Below are 20,924 nucleotides of genomic sequence, written 5' to 3'. Positions count from 1 at the left end.
GTTGGTAAGGAATACAAGAGAACTAACTGGGCAGTTAACTTGGCACTATTTGACTATTATAAAGTGAGCACTGCAAATATGTAGTGTAGCCTATATATTTTAGTAGTTTTTATACTGAAATTGGTTTACCAGATTCACCATTACTCATTTGTTTGATAAAGTATCAACTATAACATCCCCCCTTCCCCTTACAGGGAAGTCCAGTACAATACAAGGTCTGCTAAAAGGAGGAAAGCTTTAATATGGCTTATTGTTTCCATTGGGGTCCTGTATAGGCCTACAATTCATTTGAAGGTAATCAATTCTCAACTCTCTCTCTCTCTCTCTCTCTCTCTCTCTCTCTCTCTCTCTCTCTTTCTTTCTGTGTGTGTGTGTGTGTGTGTGTGTGTGTGTGTGTGTGTGTGTGTGTGTGTGTGTGTGTGTGTGTGTGTGTGTGTGTGTGTGTGTGTGTGTGTGTGTGCGCGCGTGTGTGTGCGTGTGTGTGTTTCTTTCTTTCTGTGTGTGTGTGTGTGTGTGTGTGTGTGTGTGTGTGTGTGTGTGTGTGTGTGTGTGTGTGTGTGTGTGTGTGCGCGCGCGCGCGCGTGTGCGTGTGTGTTACCTAACATACTGGAAAGAGACAACCAAAACCAAAGAAAAATGGATTGCTATCTAGCACAGTACTAAAAAGAGAATAGCAGAATATCTGAGCACGGACCCAAAACTCAAGAAAGCCTTGACTAGGTACAGACTCAGCGAACACAGCCTTGCCTTGAGAAAGGCTGCCACAGACCCCACTCCCAAGGGAAGACAGACTATGCACCCACTGCACACAAAATGTGGTAGAAACAAAGCTACACTTTCTAACCACCTGCCCACTATACAAAGACATCAGAGACACATAGGCTACTTCCCACAGATTACGCACACCTGAAGTGAGTTTAAAAACATTGGAAAAACACAGCAGCAAGATTTGTGAACTGTTGTGATAAAAGAAGGCTAGAGACTGGAACGCAAGCACCCTAAGCTATACAACCGAACCGATGGTTGGACATATACCTACTGCACATACAGTATGAAACTTTTTTTCTTCTTATAGGCCTACTATCTAAATTGTTGCAAAAAAGGTTAGACCAAGGCACTCTTGAGGGACAGTTAAAAAGCCTTTATTTTAGGGCTAATTCAGAACAATAAAAACACAATATTAAAACATTATATTATAAAACATTATAAATTAAACAGAGTAATTTACAAAAGAACAGCAACTAATAAATCAAGTAAAACATGTGCAATCATGATTAAAGGTAGTAATGATCAATGCTTTGAACGTGCCAACTTGTGCCAAGAGATGGCAGGGAGGACAGTTTTAAGGATTTGTTTGAAGTAAGTTCCAGGTTGTTGGGCCGCTGATGGAGAAAGCTGCCTCGCCCAGTATATGTGCACTGGAGGAGCCTTTAACATAAGGAGATCACTGGAGCGGGTATGATATGTGCTTTTACTCGGTTCTAGCATGGAGCAAATATCTACATGCTTCTGCATGCGTGGGCCAGATTTCCTTATCTTGGTAAACTTTGACTTTAGACACACACACACACACACACACACACACACACACACACACACACACACACACACACACACACACACACACACACACGCACACACACACACACACACACACACACACACACACACCTTGACCACCACATAATATGTGGTTTTCTCCCCCGCTCTGGAGTTTGAGCAGAAAAGAGAAAATAAAATGAAAGTAAATGAAACACACACACACACACACACACACACACACACACACACACACACGCACACACGCACACACACACACACACACACACACACACACACACCCCTTGACCACCACATAATATGTGGTTTTCTCACCCGCTCTGGAGTTTGAGCAGAAAAGAGAAAATAAAATGAAAGTAAATGAACAGCTGTTTTTCTTCTCCTCCTTACCTCTCAGACAGCCTTGGCCATTCATTTCCAGTTGACTATTCACATCTAGTTTTAATGGAGACTTTCTTTCATAGCCTCCATCTATTTCATTAGTTAGGTGTTGAGTCATTCCTTTTGAAAACGGCTGTCCTTGACAGTGCATTCAAACTGCTGCGAAACAATGGCATTCTGGAACATTGCTGGTAAAGTAAATAGCAGAACTGCGTGTCTTCCAGGCTTGTAGAAGCAACTGTTATTGAATTGGAACCGCAGAAAGTTAATTCTTAACCACTTTCAACCTGGGTCCCTATTGTGGGCATGCAAGTGAAACATTTAAAAAGTAATGAAAAACAATGAAAGCAATCTACAATCTCCTAGATCTGCAATTTTTTAAGATATGGCTTAAGGGTAGGGCCAGGGGCCACAACCTTTTCATAGATTCCATAATAGTTTCGCCCGATCATTTGGATTCATGTCAATTTGTGTTTTCAGATATGTAACCACTCAAGCCGTCATTACCTAATAAACTTGACCTTTTACTCTGTACTTAGTCTGCTCTTTTTCCCCTCTACACCAAACCCCTGTGACAAAAATAGCTGATCTACAAGCTCGTTGTGAGCTAGGTCTGCTATTTTTGGCTACAGTTTTCAGAATATGGACACTAGGGTTGAAGTTGTTAATATAAAAAGGATTGGAATATTTGGAGGACCCCCTGTAGTAACTCTGAGGACCCCCTAAGAGTCCCAGACCCCGTGTTGAAGACCCCTGGTGTAGGCTATACTGTAGGGTAGGCTATATACTCTATATCTTGTAAAACTGATGTGAATTGACTCTGTATTTCCCCTCAGCAGATTTGGTCTGGCACCGCACAGTTGTGATTGGATTTAACTCCCTTCAAAGTTGTGGAGGACCAATCAGGGCCCAGTATGCGATTGCGACAGTCAGGTCGCATTTACCATGAAAACCTCCAGCTCATGTCTGTCCGTCCGTCAGTGAGTGAGTGAGTGAGTGAGTGAGTGTGTGTGTCACGCTAATGAAGGCAGCAGGTATAGCCTCGCAACAGCCTGGGACCCGGCCATAGACAACTCATTATGATGACGTAGTTACTCACTTTGACAGACAGAGTCCTTTACCCAGTCAGTAGCCATCAGCGCATCAAAACATCGTCTGCAGAACAGCAAATACGTCTTTTCCAGATGAAAAATCCAAAAGTGCACACCCTGTTGTTCTTTTTTAAGTTCTGCTGCCGTTGATTTCAGATAACTTTGCTTAATGCAGCTTTTATTTGCGATTTGTGAACTCGCTTCGGACATGGTGGCTGCCATGTTTGTTTTCAGAATGTGAGAGGTGCAGCAGCAGCTCGACCAATCAGGAGCGGTGTGAGGCGGGTCACTCCAAATGCAGCCATTTGATTGGAAATTAGAAAATAATTTCTTGTAATGAGACTCTATGGGAGGGACCCCAGACCGAGAAAGGAAGCACATTGGTGATGACGTAGCTCGGGATGGCCGTGCCAGGCTAGGCAGGCTCTGTGCCACGTCGCTGATTGGCTCTCACATGGGTCTGAGTGTGTGTGGGTCTGTTGTTTGCGACTTGACGGTCGCTTCTCGCCCTTACGGCGTGTTACTTGTATTGATGAAATGATGTGTGTCATTTTCCTCATTCTTTTATTTAAAGATATAGCTATAAGAGAATTTGTTGCATCAGGTATTCATTCTAAGAGGCAACATTTATATAATGATCCTCATCCTGTTTCCATCTTGCAGAATCAGCCAACTCTGACCTCTCGAGCAGGAAATGAAAACCACACTGAGACGTGCAGTCATATTGTGTAATTCAACAGAAACATTAGAATACTTGTTAGAGTACCACTACAGAGTACCACTGTACCATCTGGTATTTTGCTCTGAAATTAATTCATTTGAGATACTGTATCCCTAAATTAAGCTTCATACATGGCTCAAGTTAGATTTTTGAAAGTCAATGCAGATGAAAAAGGTATTGGTTTTGATTAACTGGATATGAGAACATGTCTGTTTTATATGACATCGCTGACCCTCACTTTCATAATGACTTATACATTTATCCTCCCCTGTGTGTGCGTGTGTGTGTAGGTAGATGGGTCCAGAAAGCATATCACAAAGAACCAAGTTACATACCAACTTCACAAGAACTACTGGTTCTACTACTACTGGTTTTAGTCACTCCCCCAGTGACCCCATGCACCCATTGTCAAACAGACGCAGTAAAGAACCAGGTGTCACCCCACTGACCCCAGGTAGATCAACGTGGACCCAACAATGGACACAGACGTGCTGTCATGGGTTGTCATGGCAACAATGTGCATGCTTCCTGGACAAAATAATCCTGTAGTGCGCTCTTAATTTTCACAATGGCATGTGACTGCAGAATGACACACATTGACCAAAGACAGAGATGACTGTGTTGGCCCGCTATAGTACACTCAGTGTCACTTAATTGTGTAAGTCCCATCTCCCATGCACATAACAGCATATGAAATAAGCATTGTGTCTTCTTACTTTGCACAACATGGGACTCATGACAGACCAAATATTAGACCACCAAAATGACCAAATACACAACCCTGCATGCCAAACAATACTGTTAATATACAGTAAAACCACTGTACTGAGGATTGCCTTGGGTTTCACTAGTCACCAGCTGATTTTGTCCATTAACTCATTATGTCACTTTCTCAGAATTGCATCAATGCCCTATTCATTCCATATCTGGAGTGGATCATTGGTGTGTTTAATACTATTTTAATTTGATTAAGACATAATCATTGTAAGTTTCCCTATTGTTATGCATATTCTATAGGTTTAATCATTATTTGCTGTGGGAATCAGGGTTCCAGGTTATTTTATTTAGTCTCCAGCGAAATTGTATTCGACAAATACCAGCTGCCACATAGAATATAGATAGAAACACTGTATATGGAAATATGATGTGTATTTGCCAGAGTGGATATGCAAAGATATTCACAGATATCTTCATCTCTGGGGCTGGTGTGTTTAAAACCTCCTGTTTAACCACATACAGCGCTACATTAGGCCATATTAATAATAATAATGATTAAAGAATATGATAATATTATTTAGGGTAATAATAAATAAAATATAGACTATATTTGCTATTTCTGAAGAAAAAAATAGAATTTGAAATTGATTGATTGTTTCAAAATGCCCATAATAGAGACGCGTAAAGTGGTTAAAAGTGAAAGGAATTCGTTTTCTTGTATAGGTGTTTCAGCCACGCACGCCCATGTAACGACTGACGTCCACAGAGTCAGACATGCTATCAGCCATCTGGTCCACTGGTTAGTTCTAGGTAAAGCGCACTAGGGGAGGAGGATTTGAACGCCAGAGATTGTGCAGGAACTGCTCGTCTGGTCTGACGGTGGATTATTTCGGGCCGGGGACTTGTATATAGCCTAGTCTAATTTATTGTCGCAAAAATATTATTATGGAAGTTTCCTCATGCGTCTTTATAATTCTCTGCTGCGTGTTGCTGGAACATGTGAGTATGATTTGTACCATACTGTAAGTTTGTCAAGCTGTAATTGTTTAGCTTAGGCTACAACGTTGTTTAAGTTTATGTCAGTTGTTAGTCCAAAACCAAAAGTAGACAATCATTCTACTTATGGTCAATATGGACGGTATTGAATCGATCAAAGTCAAACACTCTTTTCTGAGTTACGGAATGTGAGTCATCTTGCCTGCACATGTGGAGCTTTGACCCAGCTTGTGAAGAAATGTAGAGAAATTTAAAAACTTAATGCAAAATAGATGTTAGCTTATATATGTTTGCACTGGAAACTGGAAACGTTTCTCATCTTTATTTGGCACAATATTTCTTTGAACTTTTTGACAATTTTATCCTATCATCCTATAGAATGCATTGATTAGTAGCCTATATCTGTCATCGTTTGCTGGTTTAATAGCTGAATGAATAAAAGTGAGGAAAAGTCTAACTTCGCCCCCTCACGAGTACACTACTGCGCTCCCAGTATATTACGCACGCAGCCAGCCTGTTCTTTAGAGCGCACAAAGACCCGTTTGAAACCTCACTCACTCTCGAAGAGTTTCCAAACGCGACTGGAGAGCGCACACATGACACAACCATCTTGCAGTCTATGCCTCACGTTTTCAATCATCAGAGACTGTTGTGCAGGAAATCGAGTTAAGCTATAGACAATTTAGCACCAAAGTGGGTCAAAGTTATTAATTTCCTGTTACTGTATTGAGATGCTTTATTAGGATTATAGCTTATGACTAAGAAGGTGCGTTGAGCAATAGTCATAAGAGCAGCAAGAGTCTGCTATCTCCTTACATCATGGCAACAGCCTCATGGTCTGTTCCAACAAAGCTATGTAGCCTACTCATGGAGAGACTTGATTCATCCTGGAATGTATAAAGTGTAGCACTCAGCAGCACTCTAATTGAATGCTCTATCTAGCACAATGAAATTAAAAAGTCATGGCTGCTGTATAGGCAGAGATGAGACAATGCAGATTGTAATATACTGTATATCACTTGATCTTGGGATCATGATCAAAATTAAACATGGTCAGAGCCAGAAAGAAAAAAAAAAGAAAAAACAACAACTAAAGAATCACCCATGCAGAGAAGAGTGAAAGGCTTTGGTGATGAAGGTCATGGAAGTGGGCAGTCCTGAGGACAGTGGTGATGATGATGAGGAATGAGGAATAGCTTTCTCTTGTAAAACTCAGTCCGCATGGTCTGCTGCAATGTAGAAACCCTCTGTTACAAGTAAAAGTCCAAAATTCAAAGTGTACTTGAGTAAATAAAGTACAAAAGTATTGGCATCAAAATATACTTAAAAGTACAAAATGTTTCACAACGCGTTGTGATGTGAGCTTTGAGCTTGTAGAGCAGCTATTTTCAAATGGTGTTATAATATTATAATTTATATCTGCAAAGTAACTACATTTTCAAATAATTGCAGTGTGGCGTAAAAATACAATATTTGGGATCCGAGATGAGTAGAAGTAAAAGTATTGGAAATTGGAAATATTCAAGTAAAGTAGGCTACAAATACCTCAAAATTGTAGACCTACTTAAGTACAGTATTTAATTAAATGTACTTAGTTACTTTACACCACTGTCCCCTTCCAGGTGCCGGAGTGGTCTAGGCTCTGGCCATATAAGATTATTGTATGGCTAACAATAGCCCGTTCCCCCGTTTTGATTAATGTCTTCACGGAGAGAGGTTCATTCCCCTAAGTAACAACTAATAAATCTCCGGGTCCTATAAGAGGACTGGGTGGGGGTCTACTGATAACATGCAGTAGGCCTATTCTCCTGTGATGATAATGCCAAGAAATAAATTGACTTCAGCTGCGAAAAGAGTGACTGCTAAGTGGCTGGAGATTCATGGAAAAATATTTCCAAGACAAGCACACACACGCAGAGCTGTGTGGAATAGGCCATATGTTTAAATCCCCATGATAGGATTGATTTTACGTCCTCCCTGTGTGTCTTAGGGAGAGATGGATGGCAGCCCAGGTCAGGCTGATCTCATACAAACTCCAGCAGGGGTGATAGTAGGCCTATGTATGTTTGGCCATAGATTCGATGCACAATTTAAGGCGCTGCCGGAGTCAGGAGATCATAGATGTGTTTAATGTACTCTGCATGAATATTGGGAACATAACCGTGTTCAGGACTCGACTTGCTGGCGTGATGAGGGTGTTCCATGTCTCTGCTTTTGATATCTCCCAGCTCTTTTCGTTCATTTGTATCACCGGTGATGCAATGTTTTTTGAGCGGTGCTCCTGGAAGGAGCTAAGCCAGGGGTCTTCATGTTTTCAGGCCAAGGACCCCTTAGTTGAGAGAGAGATGAAGCAGGGACCCCCACAACCTGTTCATAGATTCCATATGGTTTCGTACTTTGGATTCATGTCAATCTGTGTTTTCAGATATTTAACCACTTTTGAACCGTCAATACTTAATACACTTGACCTTTCACTCTGTACTTAGTGTAGGCTGCTCTTTTCCCCCTATACACCAAAACTCGTTGCCGAAAATAGCTGATCTACAAGCTCACAGCGAGGCTTAGTGAGCTGGTAGATCTGCTATTTTTGGCTAAAGTTCTCAGAATATATTATGGACGCTAGGGTTCAAGTGGTTAATATAAAAGAAATGAGGAAAAAAAGCTTCTATCACTCAAAGATTTGGAGGACCCCCTTTAGTAACTCTGAGGACCCCCTAGGGTCCCGGACCCCCTGTTGAAGACCCTTGAGTAAAGCTCCAACACCTGGCTTTGTCTGGGCCCCCAAAAATGTCTGGGTTCTGAAGCGTGGCCTTCATCTGGCCTATACATCCTGGCACAAAATCGCTCACAGTTTGTTGTACGCCCATGGGGTCACATTGGTCAAGCTTTGCGTGACACTCATACATCTTATTTTATTTTATCCCAGCTTTCTGGTCAGAATAAACTAGTATGACGCCTCAGGGCGACATGGCCATCTGGCCAGTGATGTATATCGGAACAGTTACCCATATATGGAGAATGAGATCCATGTACTGTATATTGTACATCGCATTTTTGCCCATACATGGTGATCCCTGTCTGAACCAGCCGCACAGATATGGGCTGTCTTCCTCCATATATGGACATTCCCATTTGAAGTCCTGTTAGATATGGGCTTAATATTGATGACATCAGGGATCCCCATATGGGCATAAAAGGGATTCTGTTAGAGTGCTTCCCATGACATCACAACATACAATATATGTTATGCCCATACATGGAGATCCCTATCTGAACCAGCCACACAGATATGGGCCATGCCGTGGCCATCTGGCCAGTGATATTTATCGATGACATCAGGGATCTTCATATATGGGCATAAAACGGATTCTGGGGAATACCCATATATGGACTTTTACCTAGGTGATATCACCTGTGATGTCACAGTGATGTGTCATGGGAACCAACCCATAGACTGTAAAAATGTGTACACACACGGAGGCAAGCTGCATGTGACATTTCTCATGGTAAACTTTGGTCGCAATTAAATACATGCATTTCCTGATTGCTGTTTGATATTTTGTTTGATAATTGATTGATTTAATTAAAAAAGAAAAGGAATTGTTAACCACAACTCTCGCATCCCTATTTTGTCTATTTTCAATATTTGATCTATAATAATTTATTTATAATATTTTGGAGAAGAGATGGTGTAAAAGCAGTCCAAGTACAGAGCCAGCTCAGATCCAGTTCACTATTAGAGGGTTTAAGTGGTTATGGTTAAATGCAGGGGTCTTCAACAGGGAGCCCCGGATCCCTAGGGGGTCCTCAGACATCCAACTGCGAGGCGTTGTGAGCTTGTAGATCGGCTATTTTCGGCAAAGAGGTTTGGTTTAGTGGGGGGAAAAAAGAGCACACTACGTACTGGGGGTCCCTGCTTCATCTCTTTCTCTCAGATAAGGGGTCCTTGGCCTGAAAACGTCGAAGACCCCTGGTTAAATGCATGATTAATGATTGACAGTGGGATGACATCCATCAGAGTAATAGGCTCTTGCTCTTCAGATGAAAGCATGATGTAACCACCACAACTTATCTCTCCTTGACAGACGTCTTCGCTGCAGATGTGTGATATCATGACAGAAATAGACAGGGAGAGAGACGCCTGTTCTGCACAAATTGAGAACAGAACATCAGGTATGTGCTGTTTGTTTGGTGTTTTCTCTTCCCTGCCCAGTGAGTGTACTCAGGGACGTGCTGGGCCCCTGATTCAGCCCGGGAAAAAGAGTTGGAGAGGCCCTCATTGCGCGCTATAGAGAGAGATCTCTCTCTATAGTGCTGCTGCTACTCAAAGATTTGTGACAAAGTGACAAGCCAGTGGGCCAATTTCATGAGTTATATTTCGTCGTTGTCGGGTGGAAACCTTGTATGTCAAAAAACGTTCGTTTTGAATGTATAATTTTAAAAATGATTTAAACTAGTGAAAACAGCCGATCTACAAGCACACAACGCCTCGCACCGCAAGGCGTTGTGTGCTTGTAGATCTGCTGTTTTCACTACTTTTGTGTGAGGGCCTTGCTTTGCGAAAGAATTTACAAATTTGAAACTTGAAGATACCGTACAAGGTTTCTGCCCGACAGTGACAATTTACTTTGTTGGCCGCCCAGCCCCCAAAATGGAACGAAGGCCGAAAATGTATTTGTATTTTTTTCATAATGGCCGGCCTGGACTGGCTGGGAATGAACCGGCCGTTCGGGAGTTGTCCTGTCCCGCTTTTCCCAGTGGCCAGCACGTCCCTGAGTGTACTCACTGTCCACTGATTTACTAGATCCACAAGTGCGGATTGATGGGACCGACATGGACAATTAGGCTGCACCGCCGCGTTCTTAAGACAACAAGTCTGCTTTTAGCCCTCCTATGATAACATCAAATGATTGGCCACATGGCTGAACAGTGTTCTTTCATTTGTGGTTAATGCTGTACCCCTGGCTGTGCCCCCTGTGCTTTAATAGCCATTTGCCGTTGTTATTGTTGTATGATTGTTGTGTGTTCCATCGTCCTTTATAGAAATAAAATCTTCGATTAGATCTGATTTCAGAAAATGCAGCAAGAGTGAGGCCTGTGTTTACCCTGTGCGGATTCATTTAATCAACTGATGTGATGTTTCAATTTATCACAGCCGAGGCTTAATGTATGTGCTGCTATGGTCAGCGGGCATTACACACTGTACCCACTTGTACCAGAACAGACAATTCTCAATATGCATCCTTGATGCTCAGTCTACAACCCCTGTGTTTAATTCAGTTCTCTTTGACATAGGGCACCCTCCCCAAAAAACCTGCTGTGTATATTTTCCCCACACAGTATGACTCATTACAAATAATTGAATTACCATTTTAATCCAGAAATTGTTTTGCTTTGTACACATTTTGCCAAATACAATCACCAGAAGAAAAACAAAACAAAAAAAGCAGCGCTTTGTAGAGTGAGCACCTTAACAGTTTAGAATGATAAAGTGAATAAGTAAATGCTAATGACGGACGGAATGAAGGGTCGCGGACCGATTTTATTAGTCATGGTGGTGCGGTCCCGGGGGCCGTAGCAGCAGTGGACCTGAGTAAACACATTTCAGCTGCCATGGAAACCTCGAATGCTCCAGCCTCAGGTTCATGTGTCCTACTAAAGAAACACGGATCAGTTTGCCCTTTGTCACCGCGCTTGATTTACCCCACTGTGGATTTTAAATGTAGGCCTATACTTTGTTTGGTAAAATGGCTGGATGCTTGACATGTGTTTCCGTTTGTAATATCTTGTCCTCACATGTTTGAGCAACCCTCTCTCTATACCGAATTTCTGTTCCTCTCTCTTTCTGTCACTCTCTCTCGCTCTCTCTCTGCCTCTCGCTTTATCTCTGTCTCACTGTGGGTGTCTCTCTCAGGTTGCAGCGGGATGTGGGATAAGGTTGTGTGCTGGCCCAGTGCCGAGGTCGGCGAGGTGGTCACCATCCCCTGTCCCCGATATTTCGTCCTCTTCAGTGGCCACACTAGCCACTTCTATGTGGGTAAGATAAAAGTTACGTAACAACACTGGGTGGTGCACGTGCCTGTGTGTGTGTGTGTGTGTGTGTGTGTGTGTGTGTGTGTGTGTGTGTGTGTGTGTGTGTGTGTGCGTGCGTGCGTGCGTGCGTGCGTGCGTGCGTGGAGAGAGAAGGAGAGAGAGAGAGAGAGAGAGAGAGAGAGAGACAGTCAGACAGACAGACAGACAGACAGACAGACAGACAGACAGACAGACAGACAGACAGACAGACAGACAGACAGACAGACAGAGTTTACTGTATTGCAAGCATTCCTGCTGGCCTGAGGGTGCAGGGGCCTACAGACAGACAGGTGAAGTCAAAAGGTGCAATCATGCATTAAGAAATTGTCTCTGGGCATTCAGAAGGATGACTGAATAACGGGACTTTATATATCTAGCAGAAATACCACAATTCCTCCTCTTGTTGTTATAATACACCAAGGGTTTATATGTTCACATCTCACTTCATTTTTTCATCATTCATTAAACAAATGTACAGGGAATACATTTGTTTTTTCATTTCATATTCGCCCCACGGGGCGTTTTTGTTTTACAGAAAGTTAGTGTCCCAGTGGCCCCATAGACTGCAGTGAATATATTAAACCTGTGACGTCAGAGGATTGAATCTGGGCCATGAACTCTGTTACATCCCGCCCATCTTTCTCTAACCTAAGAGATGAGGTTAGAGAAAGAAGTCTCCATCGCATCTCACAGTGATATTCAAACCTTTTAGTTTCAAGGATCCCTGGTTCATATGTGCATTTGGCCATGGGCCCCCAATTTATGTTTGATCTCTGTGACCCCAATCTACACTGTAAAATGTATTTTAACTTCAATCAAGAGTGTACCAAGGGAACCAAATTGATTGGTAAGGGTCCATTTGTTTCCAATCTAACAATCATTTAACTGGGGACCCTAGTATGCAATGCCTTCAAGGACCACGGAGGTCCCCAGACCCCTTTTGTTGAATGATTAGATAAATGCTAAATATGGCTAAGTGTGTGCTTGTTCACAGATGCTATGTACTGTATGTTATTTACACAGATTTGTGTGGTTTCCCTATTCATAAAAGTATGTTATTTAGAAAAGTATGTCATTGGAAATACAGTAATACTAGGTTTGATATAACTGGGACAGAGATACTGTATATAGGATAGTTCTTTGCACTGTCATTTTCAACCACTTACCCTGTTGTTGGTTGGTTCATGGAGCGTACTCCAACCTTGCACTTGCTCTGTATAAAGGCATCTGCTCAATGCCTGTAGTGTAAATGTCTGACAAATCACCTTAGAAATAGGAAATGACAGTGATAACTGAAATAACGGAGTAAATGGCATGATCCCTAGTCAACAGACACCAGTGTTAAAAGGTGAAATAAATAGACTGCAAAAAATAAAACCATTTAGTGTTTCAAAGAAACTATGGCACCAGGTAAAACTCGCGACTAGCATTTTCCCCAAAAGCATGGCAGAGTGAAGGGCGACTATTATGTCTAAACTAAACACTTTGTAGCACTGCAATGCAGTGGTGTAAAGTAACTAAATACATTTACAGTTAAGTATTGTACTTGTAAAATCTTGGGGTATTTGTACTTTATTTGTGTATTTCCAATTTCCAATACTATTACTTCTACTCCACTACAACTCTCTGCGTTTTTTTGTCAGCCGTGCACAAAAAGAGTTTATCAGCTGGCAACCATACTTTGGTGTGACCGTGCCCTAACAGAGTATTTCTACATTGCAGTATTGATGCTTTTACTTTTTAAAGTAACAAATGTGAGTACCTTTTCCACTAGTGCTGCAATGTCACGATTGCTGTGTCTCAGGCACGTGCGCACATAGACATCAAAGGGGGCTTGAGCCCCTGCCCTTTTACCTTTTCTGTAAAAAGTGCCCTCTCCAGACCATGAATGCAGTTTTTATTATGTGAAAGAAAAGCAAATGTCCCCTTTCCATGCCATACCTGAAGGCAGCATTCTAGAGAAATTGTCTTGTCCAAACTCTCCTGAACTTGGATCTTATGGTGAAACAATTGCCCTCTCTGTGTAGAAATTCATGCTGTTACGCCACATCTCCAGTATATTGACTAAATAATGCTTAGTTTAGTGTGGTATCAAGCACCAAAAATAGACGACCTCCTAGCGAGGTCTGCTATTTTCAATATTTTCACTAAAAGGCCCTTTTAGAAATTTGAGCCCCTGCCTCTCTAACATTCTCTGCACGTCCCTGCTGTGTCTTCCTCTGATCAAATGTACAATCTGTGGCTATTATTTCATGGGCTTTACACTATGACTGGTGTGATGAAATATGTCGGTCTACTGAACAATTACTGTTTCAAGTTTTTGATGTTCTGTGTTTTCACATCTCTTCTCATTTAGGACAAACATGGCTAATAAATAACTTAATTATGCATGAAGAAGCCCATTGGCTCTTGGGGAATGGCTGTTAAGAGTTGGCAAGATGGATTTACTTTGAGCGTCTGCCATCTCTAATCTTTCATTAATTAGTGCGCATCTCCTCTTTGTAATAGCGTTGTGTCGCTCACATTAAAGGGAATTGTTTATTTGACTTCAGTTGAGCTTTGAGGCTTCCGTCTCAAAGCAAAGCAGCTCGGCACTTTTGAGACATGTTCCCTTATCAGTTTATTAAGTGGCTTCTAGAAAGGAATTATTTATTTCAATGACATGTGCCCTTTCATCATCAAACAGTGTACTTTTTACATACAGCAAGTTGTGCAGACTGAGGTTCATTTTAAATGTAGCACAGCATTTTTACTAATCATTACTTTTACTAATATATTAGTATTAATATCAAGTATCGAAGTTGTAGTATCCCACATACAGTATATGCTAATTGCTATGTACCGGTAGTTACTTTTGTCTGTCTCTCTGGGGCTATATCTCACGAACTACCGAAATGCCCATTTCCACATTTCTTTTTAAAATATTTAACTTTAATTTGATAATGGAAGTGAAAGGCAAGTCAGGTCAGGCTGAAACCATGACCAATGTGGAGTAATAGTTCATTTTATAGTAGAAAGACACACTGGACACCCGTCCTAGAGGAGATACAGTGCAGTAGTAATGTATCTTCTGCTGTCTTCCACTGTAACAGTGGCTATGTCAGGGATTTTGTCAGTGATTTGCAGCTGACATAACTGAGTATATCCACATTTATGCCCCTACAACTCTGAGAAGTATACTATGGCCTCTTTACCACGCTGTAAAGGTGGGCAAGCCTCCTACAACCCACCCTACATTTCCCATGATGTCATGTTCAGGACATGGGACTATGGGAGGGGCTTCAGCGGCTCCATCCATCAAGACATGATGAGGGTTCACAAGCAGAGACAGGAGGGCTTCTGGGTAGGAATGATGTATGTGACCCAGATGGGAGACAGGTTGACCTGCGAGGGAGACAGGGCACCCCAGGGAATAGAGAGAGAGAGAGAGAGAGAGAGAGAGAGAGAGAGAGAGAGAGAGAAAGAAAGAAAGAAAGTATTTGGATATTTGGGGTTGAAGGCACCGGAGGTGTATTTCACTGACTTGTCATCAACAGTTATATTATAGTACAGTGGTGGAAAAAGTACTCACATTTTTTACTTAAGAAAAAGTATCAATATCATATTTTGGAAATAGTCTGTTACAAGTACAAGTTTGGTATTAAAGATTTGATTGAGTAAAAGTACAAAAGTATTGACATCAAAATATACTTTAAAGTACCAAAAGTACTCATTATGCAGAATGTCCCATTTCACACGTTTTCAAATGTATAAAATGTATAAAAATCCTTTGAAATTGCAAATCTATGCAACGTGTTGTGAGCTTGTGGATATATTTTCAAATAGCCAAAGCATATATAGGGCTGAAGTGGTTAATATGTTTTGTGATAATAATCTAAATCTACAAAGTAACTAGTAACTAAAGATGACAAATAACAGTGGAATAGTTGTTTCAAAAAAATACAATGTTTTCCTCTGAGATGTAGTGGAGTAGACGTGAATGTATAGACATTTGGAAATATTCCGGTAAAGTAAAAGTACCTAAAAAAAAGTACAGTACTTGAGTAAATGTACTTAGTTACTTTACACCATGAACCCCAGCATCCCTATTCTGGGGACCAACATTGTGCCAAAATAGCTGAGCTACAAGCTCACAACACATTGCGTGGCGATGCGCTGTGAGCTTGTAGATTGGGAGTGGACATAGGAGTGTCAGGTATAAATCAAGTATAGAGGCTGGTCATCTAAGTTTATATGCCAGGAGTTCAAAAGAAAGCACACAAATGTCTGTTATGGAGGTTACTGATATCACATTACAACACCAGCCGTGTTACAACATTTAGAGTGTGTTATTAGGTGAACCTGTGCTGTTTATTACCACTAGGGTTTGCAAATGTCACTCTAGTTTAGCAAATATCACTTCAGTAGGAGTTATATCATCTCTGTTGTGTATGTTCTTGTACTCTATGTGCGTGCACTAACTGTCTACGTTGAGACAGCCAGTAGGATTTTTAAGGTGAATGATAATAATGCAGCGATTCTCAACCCACCGGTGGGGCCATGAGGATATTGCAAGTGGGCGCTCAAATATTTTAATGATAATAGAATAGAAAGACATTTTAATCTTAAAAAGTAATGATATTTGTGATTTTACTGTGGATTGCTGCTGGTTTTGGTTATCTTTTATCTGTCAATCACAGTTGCAAAAGACTCTTCCGACGCACTTAAGATCAGGAGACGTTTGTTCATTTTATAACATCCACAGCAAAACAAGCATTGTGAAATGTGCCACGGCGCCACTGGGATTCATGGGCCAAGTCATAAATTCAGTTGGGGGCTGAGCTTGGAGTTGTCTTTGCACTTTAGAATATTTTACCTGGGAGGTCTATTGCTAAGCCCACTGCCATTCATCTTCTTGCAACGACACTGCCAGCGCACAGATGAAGAATTTCATAAAAAAAAGAAAGAAAAAAAAAAAGATTTACAGTAGGGTCAGGAAACTTGTGGGGAAAGTGAGTCATATACACAATTTCAGTAATTTCAGGTCTTGAAATACAAGATTATAACTGCATGCTTTACAGGCCGAATCCCCAGTGTCAGAACTATGTTGAACACTTTCCAAAACGGTTATGCAGTAGAAACAAGCTATTAATATCCACACAATCTTGCCATGCTGTACAAGCTTGCAATGTATCAACATGTCCTCAAACATTAATGAGGACATTAGATCAAGATCAATGCCCTGTGCACTGCCATACATCTTCATTTGCACTCACAGTCACCGCTGAGAAATGGCAGATTGTTTGGCTTTGTGAAAACTCATTAGAGGACCGCTAAATGAAAGTCCCTCTTTCAAGATAATGATAAGGTGTGATAAAGCAGCTTCTGGAATCTGGATTATGTCACAGCAAGTGAACAGCCCCCCGATCAAAAAGATGCCGGGGTGATTGACTCATTTGAGCTCTCCAGTCCTACTTCGCTGTGGTGCATGACATTGAAAAATCCCCCCACCCAGTCTTGTTTTGGGAGATGATGAAAGCATTCTTCTGGCGATCCCTCAAACAATTCATAACCAACGGTGGCATGAGCTAAAACAGCATTGGGCTTATTGCATCCTTTGTGTCTTGTCATGTTGTTTGGGATGTGTAAGGCCCGATTTATACTTCGTCGCACGACAGCCTAAAATAGCAGATCTACAAGCTCACAACGCGTTATGGGTGCACATACTGTATGTATGGCACTCAGGGTATTTGCCATCTGAGAGTTAAAAAGACGAATTACAGCAAAATAAGTTTGAAAGGCACAGAGATTGGTGTTTTCCAAATGTCCCCTGGCCTCATAATATGGTCATGCATTGTCACTGGAGGAATGTCTTTACAGTGTTCAATCTTCTACCCACAGATCTATTTGCATAGATTGTGTCACTGTTGAAATAAGGAACAGAGTGATTTGAAGACGTGGGGATTAGCTTTGCAACAATACGGACAGCTCTATCCCTTTGTGAACAGGGAACAAATTGCTAAGAATAGGTATTGCACAATATCATAATGAGGCTGAACAAATTTACAGACGTGCATTTCTGTTTCTTACGCCGTTTAGAGGATTAGATAAGGCTTGTGAGTTTTGTAATGCAGGCCTTACAATATAACAAATGATTGATGCGTGTTCCTCCTCTGAATATGCATGCATCCTGTTTGCTGATGATATTATTTGGAACATTTTGAAAAACAAACAGCAGTGATGTTGTGAAATAAAAAAAAAAAAATGGTTATGATCCTGCAGTTTGAGATGCTGCCCTCTAGGAGGCACTACAAAATACCATGGGCAACTTAAAGGGCCAGTTCACCTCTGGGACAACCAGATCTTATTTTATTGTTGTTTGGGACACGATCAACACAATCCTGAGTTATTTTTTGTGTTTAATCAGTTTTTTTTTTAGATATTTTAGTATTTCAGCATGCACTAGTGATGCGTTTTGCATCATATGATGCAAAACGCATCACTGATGATGCAAAATGCATCACTAGTGCATGCTGAAATACTAAAATATCTAAAAACACAGATTGAACACAAAAAATAACTCAGTATTGTGTTGATCGTGTCCCAAACAACAATAAAATAAGATAGGGTTGTCCCAGAGGTAAAGTGGCCCTTAAACACTTATGTTGCTATGATTTTTTCTCTTCAATGTGGTGGTTACCATAGACTTCCATGTAATTGCGCAATTGTGTAAAAAGTGCACGCCCATGCCTAGCTGATGCACCACGTGTGTGCACACTGTTCACAGCTTTCAAACAAAGAAATCCGCTTGGAAATCCGTTCAGGCATTCATGATTTATGGGCCATTATGTTTTCTTCAGATGTAAACAAACATGGCTGCCATGTTTGAAAGAATGGGTTGGTATGGGGGTTAAACATGCAATTTCGCGATCGCGATCATGCCTAATACATTTCTGGAGGTCCAAAAAAAATCTTTGAAACATCTTTTTTTGAAAAAACTCAGGGTTGGCACAGTGTTGGTATCAATACAAACTCGGGAAACTCGGGGTTGGCACCAGATGTGTTAAGTGAGGGCCCAACTCCGCCAGCAAAACATGTCTCAACCAAAATCATTATTTTCCTATATGGCATGGCACGCTCTGTGTGCAATTTGATTACCAGGAGCGCCATGTCGCCTACAGTCTAGGACTGGGCAATATGACTTCAAATCAATGTCATGATTATTTCATACTTTGGCCTCAATTATGATTAATCAACGATAATGAATATATTTTCACTATTTATGTACACCACCTTTGCACAATAAAGTATAATAAAGGGTTAATTGATTAATCAGACATTATCAAACATATAATTTTCGAAATGTCTGAGTGAGTGAGTGTCTGTCTGTCTGAAACAGCGTTTCTCCTCAGTGGCTGGAGCAATTGATCTGAAATCGCATCACCATTAGCATATGAACACACCTGACATAACTGTGAAGCCCGTTTGTCACTTTCACAAATCATATACTGTATATTAGCATTTTTATGGTGTATCTACTATCTATTCTGCATCTAGCATGAGGCACATCTATTCTGCATCTAGCATGAGGCAACATGTTTAACCAGCTCTGTGTGTGTGTGTGTGTGTGTGTGTGTGTGTGTGTGTGTGTGTGTGTGTGTGTGTGTGTGTGTGTGTGTGTGTGTGTGTGTGTGTGTGTGTGTGTGTGTGTGTGTGTGTGTGCAGGCAGGCGGGTGTGTATGCAGGCGGGTGGGCGGGCAGGCGGGCTGGGGGGGGGGGGGGGGGGGGGAATCTCTGTAGCCATTAAACGAAACGGGTATTTCTTACATTGATGCTCCTACATATTATCATGCAAGCACCAGTTAAAGTTACTTTCCATCCCTCATATACTGTTATATACATATATGTGTTATTATACCCTGTGCACTGATACATGATAGGCCTAAAGTTCTATTCGGTTCTGCTAATGTGTTATCAAATAAGAAATATAGTATAAATGTGTTCTCAAAGAGCACATTTTGTTTGTTTGGAATGGGAACAGCTGAATCATGTATCATTGGGTCGCCTGTTGTCCATGTACTCAACAGCTATGGCCTCCTGGTCTAACCAGACAGTAATCTTCCTGGTCTATCGATACAACCAGACAGTAATGAAAAAACTGATTTAGCACATTTGAATACACAAGTTCAGTGGGCAATCTCACACTCAGTCAGAGCAGTGTGAGATAATTAAATGTGGCTCAAGGTCAATTGTGGCTCAAGGTTTATTGTCCGCAAGGGAAATTTGGCTTGGGCTTTCACCCCTGCTGCAGCCACACATAAAACATCAATGACAAAAGACATACGGTATAGAAATACATACAGGGGGGACACAACATTACACAGTGCGCTGTGCGCAGATAGTAGCTAATCTAATCTCACAATCAATGCTGTTTCAGAGCCTCGTTCAACATTTTAGTTGATGCCGTTACAAATTATTTTTTAAACCTAATATAGTTCCATTTAGGTTCACTGTACCTTCTGCCAAAGGGCAGAAGTACTTTGAAGAAAGCCATTGCATCCCAGCACACAAAGAACACCGAATGGTTGTTGTTGAATACAAATGCACCCCATGTCTCTCTGCTCCTCAGGAAACCTATCAAAAACGTGCACTGGAGATGGCTGGCCCCAGATGAACACAGTCTCCTATGTGTTGGACTGTGGGTACAATCCTAACAGCACTGAGGATGCTGAGGCGGCCGTGGTAGGTACTCTATTGCAGTGTTTCTCAACACACACACACACACACACACACACACACACACACACACACACACACACACACACACACACACACACACACACACACACACCCGTATTATGTTGGTGTGCCCATGGATTCTTGGGATATGAAAGGTGTGCCCATGCAGAAAAAGGTTGAGAGACACTGCTCTATTCCAAGCATAAAGTATTTGAACCCCTCTGTAAGAATGTCTCCGCACCAATATTTATAAGCAACCCATAACAGCATGTTTTACATTATATTCAATCTTGGGATATCCATGAACTGTGACTTGACCTGTTGCACTTTTAACTTGCATTTAATATCGTGTCACTGTGCAGAATAAACGTTTTACAATAAATGTTCTCATATTTAGGCTTATCATCCTTTAATAGGTAGACAATATAACATGTTTTTCTGAGACACCGCCATTTCTGTACCATACTATATTTAATTGTTAGTCAAAAAGGGGTTACACTTTTTATATTCTTTCCACTAAAACACTAGCGAATATAAATAGAAAATATATATAATATATATAAAAGAAAAATAATAAGATAATAATACATACATACATACATACATACATATGATTTTTTATAGCACTTTTCTAGGTACTTAGAAAAGGTAAGTCGCTTTACAGAACA

At 41.2% G+C, this 20,924-nt stretch overlaps 1 protein-coding gene across 1 annotated transcript in view; it reads left to right on the top strand.

The window, feature by feature from the left end:
- The first annotated feature begins 11,382 nt into the window (after positions 1–11,382).
- LOC308286221 (vasoactive intestinal polypeptide receptor-like) overlaps positions 11,383–20,924 on the top strand; it is a 28,597-nt gene continuing 19,055 nt past the window's right edge. Inside the window, exons 1-2 of the mRNA XM_080727185.1 lie at positions 11,383–11,503; positions 20,147–20,259. Coding sequence (XP_080583311.1) covers positions 11,392–11,503; positions 20,147–20,259 — 225 coding nt within the window. The 5' untranslated portion in view covers positions 11,383–11,391. The remainder of the gene's footprint in view (positions 11,504–20,146; positions 20,260–20,924) is intronic.

This window comes from Nannobrachium achirus (genome assembly GCF_963921795.1).
Source record: "Nannobrachium achirus genome assembly, chromosome: 5".
Classification (NCBI taxonomy): domain Eukaryota; kingdom Metazoa; phylum Chordata; class Actinopteri; order Myctophiformes; family Myctophidae; genus Nannobrachium; species Nannobrachium achirus.
The sequence above is the reverse complement of the archived record's forward strand: the minus strand, read 5'-3'. Positions and strand labels throughout refer to the sequence as shown.